Source organism: Columba livia, chromosome 6, assembly GCF_036013475.1.
Source record: "Columba livia isolate bColLiv1 breed racing homer chromosome 6, bColLiv1.pat.W.v2, whole genome shotgun sequence".
NCBI classification, from domain to species: domain Eukaryota; kingdom Metazoa; phylum Chordata; class Aves; order Columbiformes; family Columbidae; genus Columba; species Columba livia.
In genome coordinates, this window is record NC_088607.1 from 18,525,534 (window position 1) to 18,538,908 (window position 13,375).

The 13,375-nt window shown below is 38.5% G+C and overlaps 1 protein-coding gene and 1 long non-coding RNA gene across 4 annotated transcripts in view; one reads left to right on the forward strand and one right to left on the reverse strand.

Annotated features, from left to right (window-relative positions):
• The window catches only part of LOC110357149 (uncharacterized), a 68,665-nt gene extending 64,858 nt beyond the window's left edge, over positions 1–3,807 (forward strand). Inside the window, exon 4 of the long non-coding RNA XR_002410639.2 lies at positions 2,061–3,807. This is a non-coding gene — a long non-coding RNA (uncharacterized LOC110357149). The remainder of the gene's footprint in view (positions 1–2,060) is intronic.
• A 3,597-nt stretch (positions 3,808–7,404) lies between these two features.
• Positions 7,405–13,375, reverse strand: part of FRMPD2 (FERM and PDZ domain containing 2) — a 76,466-nt gene continuing 70,495 nt past the window's right edge. For all 3 annotated transcript variants that reach the window (XM_065067353.1, XM_065067355.1, XM_065067354.1), the window contains exons 44-47: positions 12,345–12,679; positions 10,628–10,843; positions 10,281–10,343; positions 7,405–9,454 (exon numbers count right to left, since the gene is read on the reverse strand). In XM_065067353.1, coding sequence (XP_064923425.1) covers positions 9,383–9,454; positions 10,281–10,343; positions 10,628–10,843; positions 12,345–12,679 — 686 coding nt within the window. In that variant the 3' untranslated portion in view covers positions 7,405–9,382. The remainder of the gene's footprint in view (positions 9,455–10,280; positions 10,344–10,627; positions 10,844–12,344; positions 12,680–13,375) is intronic.

Genomic DNA, 13,375 nt, shown 5'->3' on the forward strand with positions numbered 1-13,375 from the left:
ATGTAATTCAGTGTCTGTAAAAAGCCCCAAATAATGCTATCAGGCTCTCAGAAGTGAAATGATTTGAAGCCCTTCATGAAAGATGCTATAAAGGCCCAAGCTGCCATAGGAAAGCCAGCCCCAACAATACCTCATAGAATATGTGTCTTTCATGTTCGTCCTGGGGCCATGGGGAACAATGTTCTTTCAGGACAACCGATGTCTGCGATTCATGGTGAATTTCCTTCCCTTCTTTCACTAAACTCCATTCATTTTCAGTTCAACCTCTTCATTCTCAAACATACATCTTGGATGTTTGTCAATTTCTATTCATTTTACTTAGTCTGCACATCTAACCTCTTTGAGACGAAACATTTCCTCTGATGGCAGAGCCTTAAGAGTGCTATTCTGCCGATTGGGATGCATTGAGGAGAGTCTCTTGGCAAATTGTCTCATTTTTGGGGAACACACATTTGAGTAGCAAGACCTCAGGCATTTATGCTGTGCAAGACACCACAATGCTCAGCACTCAGTAAAACTCAGAAGGGGAACACTGCCTTGAAAAGCAGGGTGCTTATTGGCAAGTTTTTTTCAGGATTGGTGTGGAAAAGCCTGCTTCAGTGCCCAGTTTAGTTCATGACTCCCTATGTAGTTTCAGGCAAGCCATTTCATCTCAGAGCTTGCAGCCTCTAAAGCAATAACACGCACTTCCTTCTTGTGCATGTTATTGTGCCTCCTTTCTGCTCTGCTGGGTGTTTCAGGTAGAGGAGAACAGAAGAACTGTCATGGTAGTGTTCCCTCGTAGCAAATGGAGATTGACTCCTTACAGATTAAACTATCCAATAGCAGTGAAATCCTAGCAGCTTTGGCTCAGTAGTGATTCATCAGTGTTTCATCCACTGACACGAGGAAAAGGTCTGTCTTCAGCTCCTTAGGTTTGCTGTTTTACCCTGTTCTCTTTAAGAAAAAGACACTGTACCTGACTGCCATTAGAGCAGGAGACTTCTGCTACCCTGACTCGAGACATTCTTGAGAGGCTGGTGACATCTGGTGGCAACTGGAAGCATCACAAGCCTCTTTCTTTCGTCTTCTGCCACCAACCCTCTTCTTCACTCTGAGCTTTTCTCTCAATCCCAAGTAATTTATTAAAAATAAAATAAAAATAAAAATAAAATAAAATAAAATAATAATAATAACAATAATAATAAAATCTCTCCAAAACACTTCAAAACAGGCCACAAACTTTTCTATTGAGAGAGCACAAAATCAAACCATGACACTATAATGATGCATACTGAACACTGTACGGTTTAGATATATAGGGGCTTGAAATGCTGATGTGATCTGACAGAGCTAGTATACAAGGAATTTGGCACTGGATTTTTGCAGGCATGTAAATACCATCTTTTTATCAGCCTGGTCAGAATAGCAGTATAAAAATGAGATGATACAGGTCACATTTGCTCATCATTCAGTGCTGGACCCCTGTGATATAACCATTCTCCATCAAGTTTAAAATTTGTACAAAGAACATGTATGCCTTAGCCTGGAAAGTATCACTGTGGGTATGTTCAGCAATGCATTTGTGAGCAGTTAGGTATGAGTGTCCAGAGTGTAGATTAGGTGTGGATCTGACAATAGGCATAAAACTTCAGTGAAGACAGTGAAGAGAAGGGTAGTGAGGTTAACGTTATACTCAGGATAATTCTGGCAAGGAAAGTGGAAATGGGTTGCTTGAAGTTCAAATGAATAATCTAATTGGATCTGCATATAAATGTGCATTAATGAGTTTTTCTCTTTTTTTTCTATTTTTTTAATCCTATAAACATAAACACTATTGCCTTTGCATCACTTTTGCAAGTGAACTTTTTGGATCTAGCTGTGTACAGCATTTGTGCAGCTTCAGAGGATGGAGCAAGTAATAACCAACAAAATTTTCTCCCAGTGCCTTTTAGATATCAGAACAGTATGTCTGCTGAAAGACAGAGGATTCCCTGCATTTGCCAAGGGTTTTTTGATAAAGGGAGAAGAATGTGAAATGTTACCAATCAATCTCCTTTTCTTCTTAATCCCTTTTTTAGGATGATAAAGATGATAAAGAAAGGGTATAGAAGGACAAAATCAGTAAAATGATGGTCGAGGTTTTCAGAAGCAATTGTGAAGGCTACATCACCAATCCAGCTACTGCTGAGAATCCAGAATGTGGTTACACAACACTTGCTAAAATTCAGCTCCCTTTGAAGAATGCTGAACTGGCACCTTAAAGTCACCGGTAAGTTTAAACAAGCACAGCCTGTTGCTGCAGCCTATCTTTTCATCCTTCAGTACAAAAGAGTTAGGCTAGAGGACATTGCAAGTGGATTTTCAGGATGAAATCCATCAAGTCCAAAACAAATATCATCTCAGCAACTTAGGAGAAAGATTTTCACTCTAAGGATTCAGGTTGCTTTCCTTGAGCTCCTCAGACCTCTGTCCCCTTCCTGTGCCAGCTCATCTCTGCATTGATTTCATGACGTGTAGTATCACTGCTGGTAACTATCAGCAAAGCCAGTTATCCAAAGACCTGCACAGGGGAGACTGCTTTCCACTCTGTGAGCTCTGGCCCTATTGTTTATGACAGCACTAGGTGACCTAATTCACTCCAGTGAGTCCATCACACATGGTGGTTTTCTCCTCTGGCAGGCTATTGTTACCATCCCTCCTGCTAGTAATCTGCTAGCCTTAGCCTCATGTTCATGCAAACACAAAACTACACCCTGATGGGGCCATTATTGAAAGATCATCTAGTTAGTGGATATTTACATGGGCATAGTGAGCACAGGACATGAGCCTAGAGCTACTTGGACAAACCTTAGCATAGCATACTATGTGGAGTGCTTTGAGTTCTTATTTTAGCTTCTCTGACCAGCACTGGAGCAGGATAGAGATCTGCTGATACTGAGATGTTCATGGTGTTATTACAACACAGTTATAAGCTGTTAAGTCTATAACCAGATAGAAAGCCCTGTTCACTACGACCCTACATACATGGACATCTTTTGGGGCAGAAAGTTTCTCCTGCACAAAGCACAGACAGGAATGAAGGCACAATCTCCCCAAAGAAAATCCCTAGTAGTTGTAAAGGTGTATTTAGTCAAACAGTTTTTATTCTGTTCCATAGAGAGCACTGGTACATACATGCATATGTGTGTATTTACAAACACATACATTACCGTGTTTTAGATTGCGGAGTGAATGGATATCTTATTTTAGTGTAGATTATTCTGTGATTTGACAGAGGGTGAGAACAAAGAAAAGATGACATTACTCCAAGGAGTTAAAGAAAGGTTTTGAATTCTTCCTGCCTGCTCAGGCCAGTGTTATGTAAGTCCCCAGGAGGACTCCCTGGAAAATTGAACAAAGTCTAGCAGAGGAACATAACCCAGTAGCCACTCACACTCTTAGCCAGGGATCTAAGTGAATGTTGATGAGAAGGGGAGTAGGTGGAGATGTCTCCATGAGATTGAAAATCTCAGCAGGACCTGGCATGGATTCCTCTGGAAGGAGCTGCTCTTGCCTAGAGCAATGTTGCTCTGAAGGAGCTGAGCATTTGTATTGAGCTGAGAGGAGTGGTCATCACACTGCTGCTGGCATCCCAAGCTTTATATGTATTCTGACTATAGGAAGATTTTTACATCTTTTCATCTAAAATTGTTGTTAAGCAGAAGGAATGATGTTCCGTCCATGCTAGTGTTTCAAGTTAGGTGATAAAAAAGAATTTCTAGCTGTGAAATAACCACTTTGTTCTACTTACTGCTCAAATGAAACCTAAGCAGAATTCTGCTCTTTCCAGGGGACAGGCACATGCAATGGAAATAGCTCATAGTCATGTTAAATGTTTCCCTTAATGAAGCAGCACAAATTTTCTAATAATAGAGACATAAGTTTGCTCCATGTACCCTAACTCACACACAGTGGTGAAGGGAAATTTGTGGCAACTGAAAAGTGCAATCCTGAAGAATATTTTATGCTTTTTATTGTCTTTTGCTTGAGTACTTCCTCAACACTTCACAAACATTACCTGTGACTCATGCATCTCCTCTATGACAGCAAAACAGTAGACAAAGAAAATGAGGTGTGATACTATTAAGGGAGTTCTCTTATAATGAATCATAGACATGGTGAAGATAGGAACCCAGGAGTTCTGTGGGAATATGTGTAGTGCTGTTCTAAGTTAAATAAACTAACTTTTTATTTCTTTTATCTACTAATAGTTGAAATTCCCCAAGAGTTGTTCAATTGTTTCATCTTAGGATTCCAAAAAGGTCAGAAAGCACTGTCTGTGTTCATGTTGAATACACAACTACAAGTTTTGCCTGGTTTCAATTGATTCAATTCAATTGATTCAATTTCAATTTCAATTGAGATGTGAGATGGAGTAAGGATAGTTTAGTGAGACACCAAGGTTCAGTTCCTGCCTCTGGAATAATGGCAGCCTCCTGATCACCACAACAGTGTTATCAGTAGATGGTTCCTTTTATGACATGGTGCTAAAGTCGCAGTAAAATCTGGAGCCAGCTGAGTGAGTTTTGGGATTTTCTTGCAAAGACTAAGCAGTTTTGGATCTACTGTTTCATCCAATATTTCCAAAAGTGTGTGAGCTAATTTTCTGTCTGCTGTAAGTGGGCTTTTGTATATGTTACTGGTTGTAGCAAGACGGCAGGCCAGGCATGCTCTCTCCTGATGCTGTACCCAAGTTCCTACTTTATCACCACTTCTACATGCACGTAACAGCAGTTTTCTTGTACTCATAGTGGGGATTTGCTTTGTGAATTCTAGTGTTGCTATAGCTACATTTCTCTAATGTTCATTATTTCCCATAGTGTCCTTGTCACTCATCCAGGGATGATGGCATTAAGCTCACAGCATGTCATTTTTGCCTTGGGAGCTATTGGTAGGTGTACTGAAAGGGCTAAGAGGTAAAGCAGCTGGTGCTTTGCCTGGGCTAACTCTACTTTAATCATGAAGGAAGTAGTCAGGGAAATAGAAACTTTTTTGCAGCAGTGGGTTGGGAAAAGAAAGCCTAGAATCACTAGGGCTCCTTTAGAAGAGGGCTGAAAAGAAAGGAGGAGAAGAAATTGTCATTTCTCAAGAGAGCAAATGCAGGGAGGGGAGCGAGCACAGGCAACTTCAGTTAATTGTTATGTTGTGTAATGAGCTGGGATGCTGGACAGCTACTGTATAGTCCCCATTGTATCTGTCGCTTGGTTGGGAGTGTACTGCTCACAGGCATTTTAGCTGGTTTTTGGTTTTGAATGGTTTAATGAGCAAGATAAATAGCTGTAAAATTCAGAACAGGATCTCAAAAAGTTCACTGTGCCTCAGGCGTGCATGTGTATCTGGTGCTGTGCAGAAGGGGCAATGAATTCTGAACTGCTGCCTACTTCCTATGCAGCTATGAACGGAACTCAGTTACACAAAGGAAGACATCAAAGAGTTAAGACTAGTTAAAAAGTAGAGCTGGTCACTGGCAGATCTTGCAGACTGACATCCAAGTGGTACTCCAGACTTTGCAACTTCTCTTAAAATCCCGTACTGGATTCTCAGGCCTTGATCAGTGCCTAAGTGGTATTAAAACAGCAAGCCTCTCATGATAGTAGGCACTAAAAAACCTGTATCTCCTAATTTCAGTAGACATGCAGCTGCTGGATGGAATCTGGTTCTCTCTCTGAATCCGTGTTGGCTTGTTAAGGCCACTGATATGATTAACAAATTAGAATGTCTGCTGTATAAGGAGAAGCTGAGAGACCTGTGGTTATTTAGCATGGAAAGGAGAACGCTGAGGAGAATCTTCAGGTGTTGGAGACTCCAAGTAGCGCAGCATCAAACAGGCATCTGATCCAGATGCAGCACACTGTGCAGACCCTCTCTGTGGAAGGGTTATCCCATTTTGGTCATTTGAACTATTATAGGATTTTCTCACAAGGAAACAACTCCATTCAGCATTTCTACAGTCCACCAGGAAGAATGTTGACATAAGAATTTCTTGCTGCACTCTTAGATAAAGGCAAGGAGTCGTAAGTGGCATAATCACCAGTACCAAGAGGGAGCTGCCTACAGGCTTTCTGTTAAAATTCACTGGCTACGCTTATACTGTGGCTAAGAGATATTTGCAGCACAACGCAGGCTTGAAGGCTAAGCTGTATATGGAGCACAGTGTGTGCTTGGAACTGCTCAGGTTAACCATTATGATGAGAGGTGCTGTTCTGTGGACAGAGCTACTGTCTGAACACACTGACAAGGTTTTGTGCTACAGTATGAATCTGAGGACTAGCAGGTGTTTACTTGAGTGTGTGAGCTGATGGATGTAACCAGATTCTGCTATACTTAATGCCTCTTAGCAGTCTTCTAACTGTTCTCAATTTATCTACACTTTGAGCTCAGTGGCCCCATCTATAAGGGATATGAGTGTACCCCAGTAGTGCAGTGTAAAAGAAGAAACCTGTGAGATGCAGAGAATCCTGTTTAAGTGGTTTGGCTTACTCAGGAAGTCTGCAGCAGTTGAATCCCTGCAAGTTGAGTCCCTGAGTCCTACCTTTAAAGGAGAAGCTGAGAACAGATGTTTCCTTAGCATCTCCAAGAGAACATGTACAGCAGCCACATCTGCTGAGCACTTTCTGGTGATGACTTATTGTTTCCAAACTCATTTCTCCAAACATGGTGTCTGTAGGAAGAAACTCTGTCAGTTCAATCCTTCCCTCCTCAAAATGCATCTGCTGTCTAGGCTGACTGTCGGCAGTGAAGCTCACAAGCAGTACTAGTACTGAGGTGACCAGCCTTTAACTTCAAACATGTTCAGGACTCTCAAACTGCAGTTTTCTTAAAATGTTTTCAGGCTGTGGATTGCGAGACTTGGTCTGTAGGATTGCTCTGGGACTGTGACAGACGGAGGACCTGTCACCCAGCATGTGGCAAATGGCATCTATTTGGCTCAGCTCAAAGTTGGTTTGAGAAATTCTGAGATTTTCTGTGGATGAAAGTTTCTTATATAACAGATTATGAAATATGTGGAAGGACAGTTCTATCTCACGCTGCTAGCAGCCTTAGAGGACTAGATCGGTGTAAAAGTGTATGTCTCATCCAAAACAAAGTTCAATATGAGTGAGGATGTCATTATGGGGATCATAAGCATAGCATCTGTTTAAAAGCACTTAATTATTATATTCTTAAAAGATAAGAACATGAGATATGGCAGAATGTCTCAGAGGTCAGTAATACTTGTTTTAGGGGAATGTATAAAAGGTATCATCATCACAAAATCTGCCTTTACAGGAAATATAAATATAAGCCCTAATCACTAAAAAATATTTTCCCTAGAGCTCTTAATGGTTAGTAGTTAAGTTTCACAGCTGTTTTTTCATAAAAATAAATTGAAACGAAAGTCAGTTCAATGTTTCAGGAATCTTTTAATATCCCTGTAAAACGGGAAAAATAATTGTCAAACAGCAAACACTTCTGTTGAACAGCTGCAATGATGATGCACAGATACGGAGGAAGAAATAATGCCATGAAGATTGTCTTCTAAATCCAGAATGCTTGTTCTAAACCACAGAAAAAACACCTTTGCATGAAGTACAGGAATATTGTCACTGAGAATCACTTTAAAGTTGTGGTACAAAAAGTGAATTGTGCATTTGTGTGCAGTGTAGTGCATTCATCGTATAGCAGTACATGTGCAGTAATTAAAATCAAAGTAAAGGCCAAATACCAAATGAAAATTTGGCCGATGACACTTGACAAAACTGTGCAAATAGTCCTTTCTGTGTAACACAAAGACAGTAATGCAGAGTGCATGGAAAGTAATGCTTCTGGGAAGACTCAAATTCAATTAATTTAAGACAAAATATTAAATTATTTTTATGTTTTTTACCAATAAGAATCCGAGGTTACTCCACTAATTTAGTATTACTCTGGATCTCTATCAGTATGCTTGAAATTATCATTTGGTTCACAGTATAAATTTAATTTCTGTGTTTTCCTGAGTTCCAGCAGACTGTCTGAGGGCAGAAAGAAAAAAATAGCCCTTGGCCTTAATTATAATTGTAATACAGTGTCTTTTTCTAAAAGTCATACTTTTAATTAGTATATAATCCATCATTCTTTCTGAACCATAAACCTCTCATTTGTAATGAAAATAAACAACTATTTTTGTCCTGTTTCTACCACAGTTCTTAATTCAAATGTCGCTTAGCATTTTCTTCTTTCCTGAAAGCAAAGACATGTTTAAAATATGTACAATTGAGTTAAATAAATGCTGTTCTAATTTCCTATGTGCAAAAGTTCCTATGTGCAATGCACTTCTAATAACTTCACTTCCATATATACCACCTTCTAGCTAAAAGACTTGGAAGTAGTACTATGGAAACAAGTAAAATCATACAAACTTGAGCAGCAGATTTGTGCTCAAATCCATTCAAACTCACACTAACTGAAACACTTTTTACAAGAGAAATAAACTGTACTGTTATTTTCTCTAATTTAAAGATCTTATTCAGCCCCTACTGAAAGCAGTGGGACTTCCCATTGATGGGCTCAGATCCCAGATAAGAATTACAAGATAGTTAATAACTGGGAACAATCGGGGGAGATTAAGTGTATATGTGTGCAACAGTGCACACACAGTCATGTTATCTGGCTTAGTATTGCATTCTTTTTTACATGCATGCACAATGAAACACTGATGCTATCTACACCTGTTCATACTGCTGGGAAAAATTAATATTCCATCCAGTTAATAGAATGCTCTTCCTGCTTTGAAGAGACAAGGGTTTAAAGGCATCCTATTTTTCTGTCAGTTTCTTTATTTAAGATGTCTAGTGATGATGGTATAAACTACTGGTCTGGAGTGGTGACTGGAAATGATTCTACACTGTTCAAGCAACCAAAGGTAAACAAATTGAGTCCTTCTGCACAAAAGCATAACTTCTGTAGAAAATACCGATTTTCAGTCCAGAAGCCAATAGTACACAGCAGTATGTAAGGAACAACTAATTTTCCACCAACACCAGCTGAATCTTGCATCTTTATAGTGGCCCTCTGGAAAGTAAAACTAATTCCAAAGGCTGCTATCTCCTTGTCACAGTTTCGAAGTATTTTCCCAGCGATTAATACATTATTACACAGAACATTCAAATCGTCCATGGCACTGTAACAGCAGTGTTGCAGTGCTGGTTGGCTGTTTCTCCAAACTGTGAGCCAAGATTTAAATGATTTACCCGGGACATGTTAAGCAAGGTTTTGAAAATGATCTAAAAAAGCATGTAGTATAACACTTGTCTGTGCTGGGTTGTTATCTCTTTAAAGCAATTGCTGAGTGGTCCCTCCAGTCCAATGAGAAGAACAGCAGGAAAGAGTCATATTGCAGTCAGTAGGAATACATTGCTTGAAGGTTCTGAAGGACTTCCAACACAACTTCATAACAGAACAAATACTCATCCTATATGCAGAGACACCATTGTGAATACCTGGATACATTCAACACAAATCGTACACAAAGAAGGAGGAACTGCCTGAAGTGCTTCTTCGTAACATCAGCATCTTTGTAACATGGATACAAAAATGTAGATATCTAAGGGAATCTAAGTTTTTTTTGTTCTGTCACTTGTAAAAGTTCAGGAAAATTTTCTGATTCAATGCAGTATCTGTAAGCTTGTGCTCATGTCTCATTAGGTCAATGAAGGTTATTTATTCACTTAATTTTAGTCACATGCTTGATCATTATGCTGAATAAAAATATGTCAAAGCATGTGCTAAAATACTTGCCTATAGGAAAAGCTTATCTTTTTAGTCCCACCACCCATTTGCTCTAAATTGGTTTAGCTCCATCTTGTTTTTTCTTGTGTGAAAACTCTTGTCAGGGGTAGGTTTAACTCAGCAGTTGAACGGTTTACCGAGGTGACAATAACTCAGCAATAGCAAGAATTCAACTGAAGGCTGCAATTTTGCAAGGTAGAATTTGTGGTATCTCACCAGTTTTGTTGTTGATCCCTGCTTTTGTTTTTGCTCTAAAAAGAAAGGGCAGGGGGGGAGGGCAGGTGGAAGTGGGGGAGCAGAGCTTCTATCTGTACTGTATCAGTGCTTCACTTTTATTTCAATTAGTAAGGGACAGACCTTTCATATTTAAATCTAGACATCACTTACCTGGAAGGCTGTTATTTTCCTTAAATGAGAGGGCTAAAAATATGCTTTAATTAAGCACATGGGTATGTACCACTAATTGACGCTTTTAAAAATCTTAATCTCATTGATTATTGAGGACTTACCTTAGTTTGAATCATGCCAAAACGCTGATCTCTCAAATCTCTCACTATCTGCTTGATGTTGAACTATCAGAAGAGAACAATTTTTATTTTGTTGACATGCAAGTTATAAAGAAAGATTTAAGCACTTTCAGATGGGGAAGCTGTGTCTCAGCCCTTTTACAAACAGTATATTTGTAGTTATTATCTTTGTAGCTATTGTGTTTGTTGTATAAAACAACAAAAGCTGGGCTTATTCAATTTTTTTAGGATTAATTCTATCAGGAATTACTCTGGTCTAAGAAACCCCCACAAGTTGATGACATCCATACCAGTTTGTAATACTTAATGATTATCTATTTGACACTTACATGTAGATCTTTTTCTATATAGCTGAGCAGAATTTCAACACACAGCAAAACTCCACTTCTTCCAATGCCAGTGCCACAGTGAGCAACAATAGGTCCTGTCCTGTGAGCTTTTCTCATGTAGCAAATAAATTTTACAAGCTGCTCAGCTAGTTTGGGAGTATTGTGGTCTGGCCAAGTGGAAAACTGCAAATGACTTATAATGCGCTTCTCTTCTGTCTGGAAGTGAAAGACAAGAAATGTTAAAAATGATCAGTCCTGAGACAGATTTTCAAGGAATTCCACTGATAAATTTTCCTTCAGTCTCATTCTTAGTCAATTTTTTGTCTATCCTATGTTCTTCAGCTTTTTGTACTCGACCCTATTAAGGTTTATTTAAGTTTGTCAGATGCACTCAGAAGACATAGGAGTAGGAAATTTACTTCATATAATTTTGATGAGACACTGAAGTTACTCTATTGCCCCAAAAGGATGTAGTTACCTTCTTTGTTGATTAGAAAGGAAAAAACAAAATCATTTGTTAAATTAGAACATTCCATTACTGTTTACTAGAATTTTTTTTGTAACTGAAATAAGCCATACTAATGGAAGAATAGTAATATGATAGCCACAATAGTAAGATTATAAATGGTATTCTAGGTATCAGATATAAAAGAATAATTTGTGATTAGATACCCTACCATACAAACCAAATCAACTAAAAAAATGCTTAAAAGAATAAACATAATGTAGATAAACAGTATTTTTAACTGAATGGTCCTGGGACAGCACTTCTTGTTGCCAGTTTGCCAAACTGCATTAAGCTGAATGCAAAAGACTACCTGGATTTTTACCATCAGAAGAATTTGAATGCATGTCTGGATTTCTGCTGAAGTAAACCTGTGATTTTCTATCATAATTTGATATTGGTCCAAGACAAACGCAGCAAACATAACATGTTCATTGAAACAATCACATATAATGGCCCATCTTCCCATCTGAATAATCTTTTGGGAAGACTCATATCAAATACTTTACTATATTCCACACACAGTGACATAAGGTGGATTGTGTTTTCTTCATATAGAGAAATAGTGTTCTTGATGGAAAAAGACAAAAAGTCTGGCACAAGTACAAATATTTTAATTATTCCATTAACTAATAGGTCCTACAGAAATTTTTGCAGAGCTTTACATAATAATGAGGCAAGACTGATGGACTTACAGTTGTTACAGTTTCCATGTTCTTGTACTCGAATTTTATATTTGTTAGGTTTATAAAAATTTGCTGCTATATTTGCAGTGTCGTGTATATTCATGCCTTTTCGTGAATGAAAGAAATGTCATTTGTTCTAAATTCTAGGATGAAAACTAATTTCTTCCCCTCTTTTCTTCCAGTCACCATTACAAAATATGAACTCATTCTGTCCACCCTTACTGATTTTATTTGAGAAGAACAGTAAGCAATTCTGCAAAACACTGAACACACTAGCTCTGTGACCATTAAAGGACCAATTTTTGGACATTCTTGTCCAAATGTAGGTAATGTTGGATCCACATCTTGTGCAATGGACAAAGAAGCAGCACTTCATTAACCCTAATTTCATGCTTGTTATTCAAATTTTTACATTCCTAAAAAATAGTGAGCAAATGTTACGGAGGAAGCAAATGTAACGCTAGTATTTACTCATGAAAAATACCTTATCAATTTCATAATATATGAAAGTATTAAATATACTTACCTGCTTGTTGGTCATTACTATTGTTCTAACTATGAAGTAATCCAGAATCTGGTAACTGTCTAGCCTTAAATGGAAATTAGCCAGTTCTGTAGAGCCATGAGGAGCTTCAGGCCAGTATCGATGACATCTGACTTGCCCTAGCTCCACTTCTTTTGTCATCATGGCAATCACATCTGATTCACTCTCCCAGACCATTTGCCAAAAGTCAGCCATAGTGGATGGCAGAGGCCCTTGGGTTATAATGTAAAAATGTTCCTCTTCTCCAACTTCCATTCTAATGTAACTTGCATTAATGTAGCCATTCTTTTCTCCCAGAGGAACTCGTGTCTTATCATCTGTATAGAAACAGAAAGTTGCTATTTCAGCTGTAGATCTGAAGCAGAGTTCTACAATCGCTAACACTCAGGAGACAGGGAAGCTCAGCCTCTGAATGTTGGAATGCATTTGACTAGTAACACTAATATTAATAATTAGTAAAAGGAATTCCAACTGATAAATTGTATGGTTCTCTGTAGCTTTATTTCTCTGAAGGTATTTGTGTTACACTCTGATGAGCCTTATAATTACCATAAAATTGTTTGGCAGTGATTCAAAATAGTGTATCCAGCACTACTTTTAAGGTATGGCATGGGAACATTGTCACTGGATATTGGTGCTATAAACAGGGAAATTTCTGAGAATGTATACTGTATCACTAATACAGACAGGTAACTATGCTACAAATTTCACATGTGTTGTCCTGCTGCTGCAGTTTAGAAAGACATCAAGGGTCCAGAAAGTGTTCTCCCTCTGTTGTGATACCTCTTGGGGAATCATTGGGCAGTACAATATTTTTCTGAAATCCTTGATAACAGCAGTCATACAGCTCTTGCACTCAAATCTTCCTTCTAAAATTACTTCAGTGATGAAACTTGTTTGTGACTCATATAAGAGATGAGCAGCTGAAAGCTCTGGTTGGATATTATACTTTCATATACTTCTGAAAGAGTCTTTCTAAGAGCTACATAACTCCATGATTTCCACTCTACTTT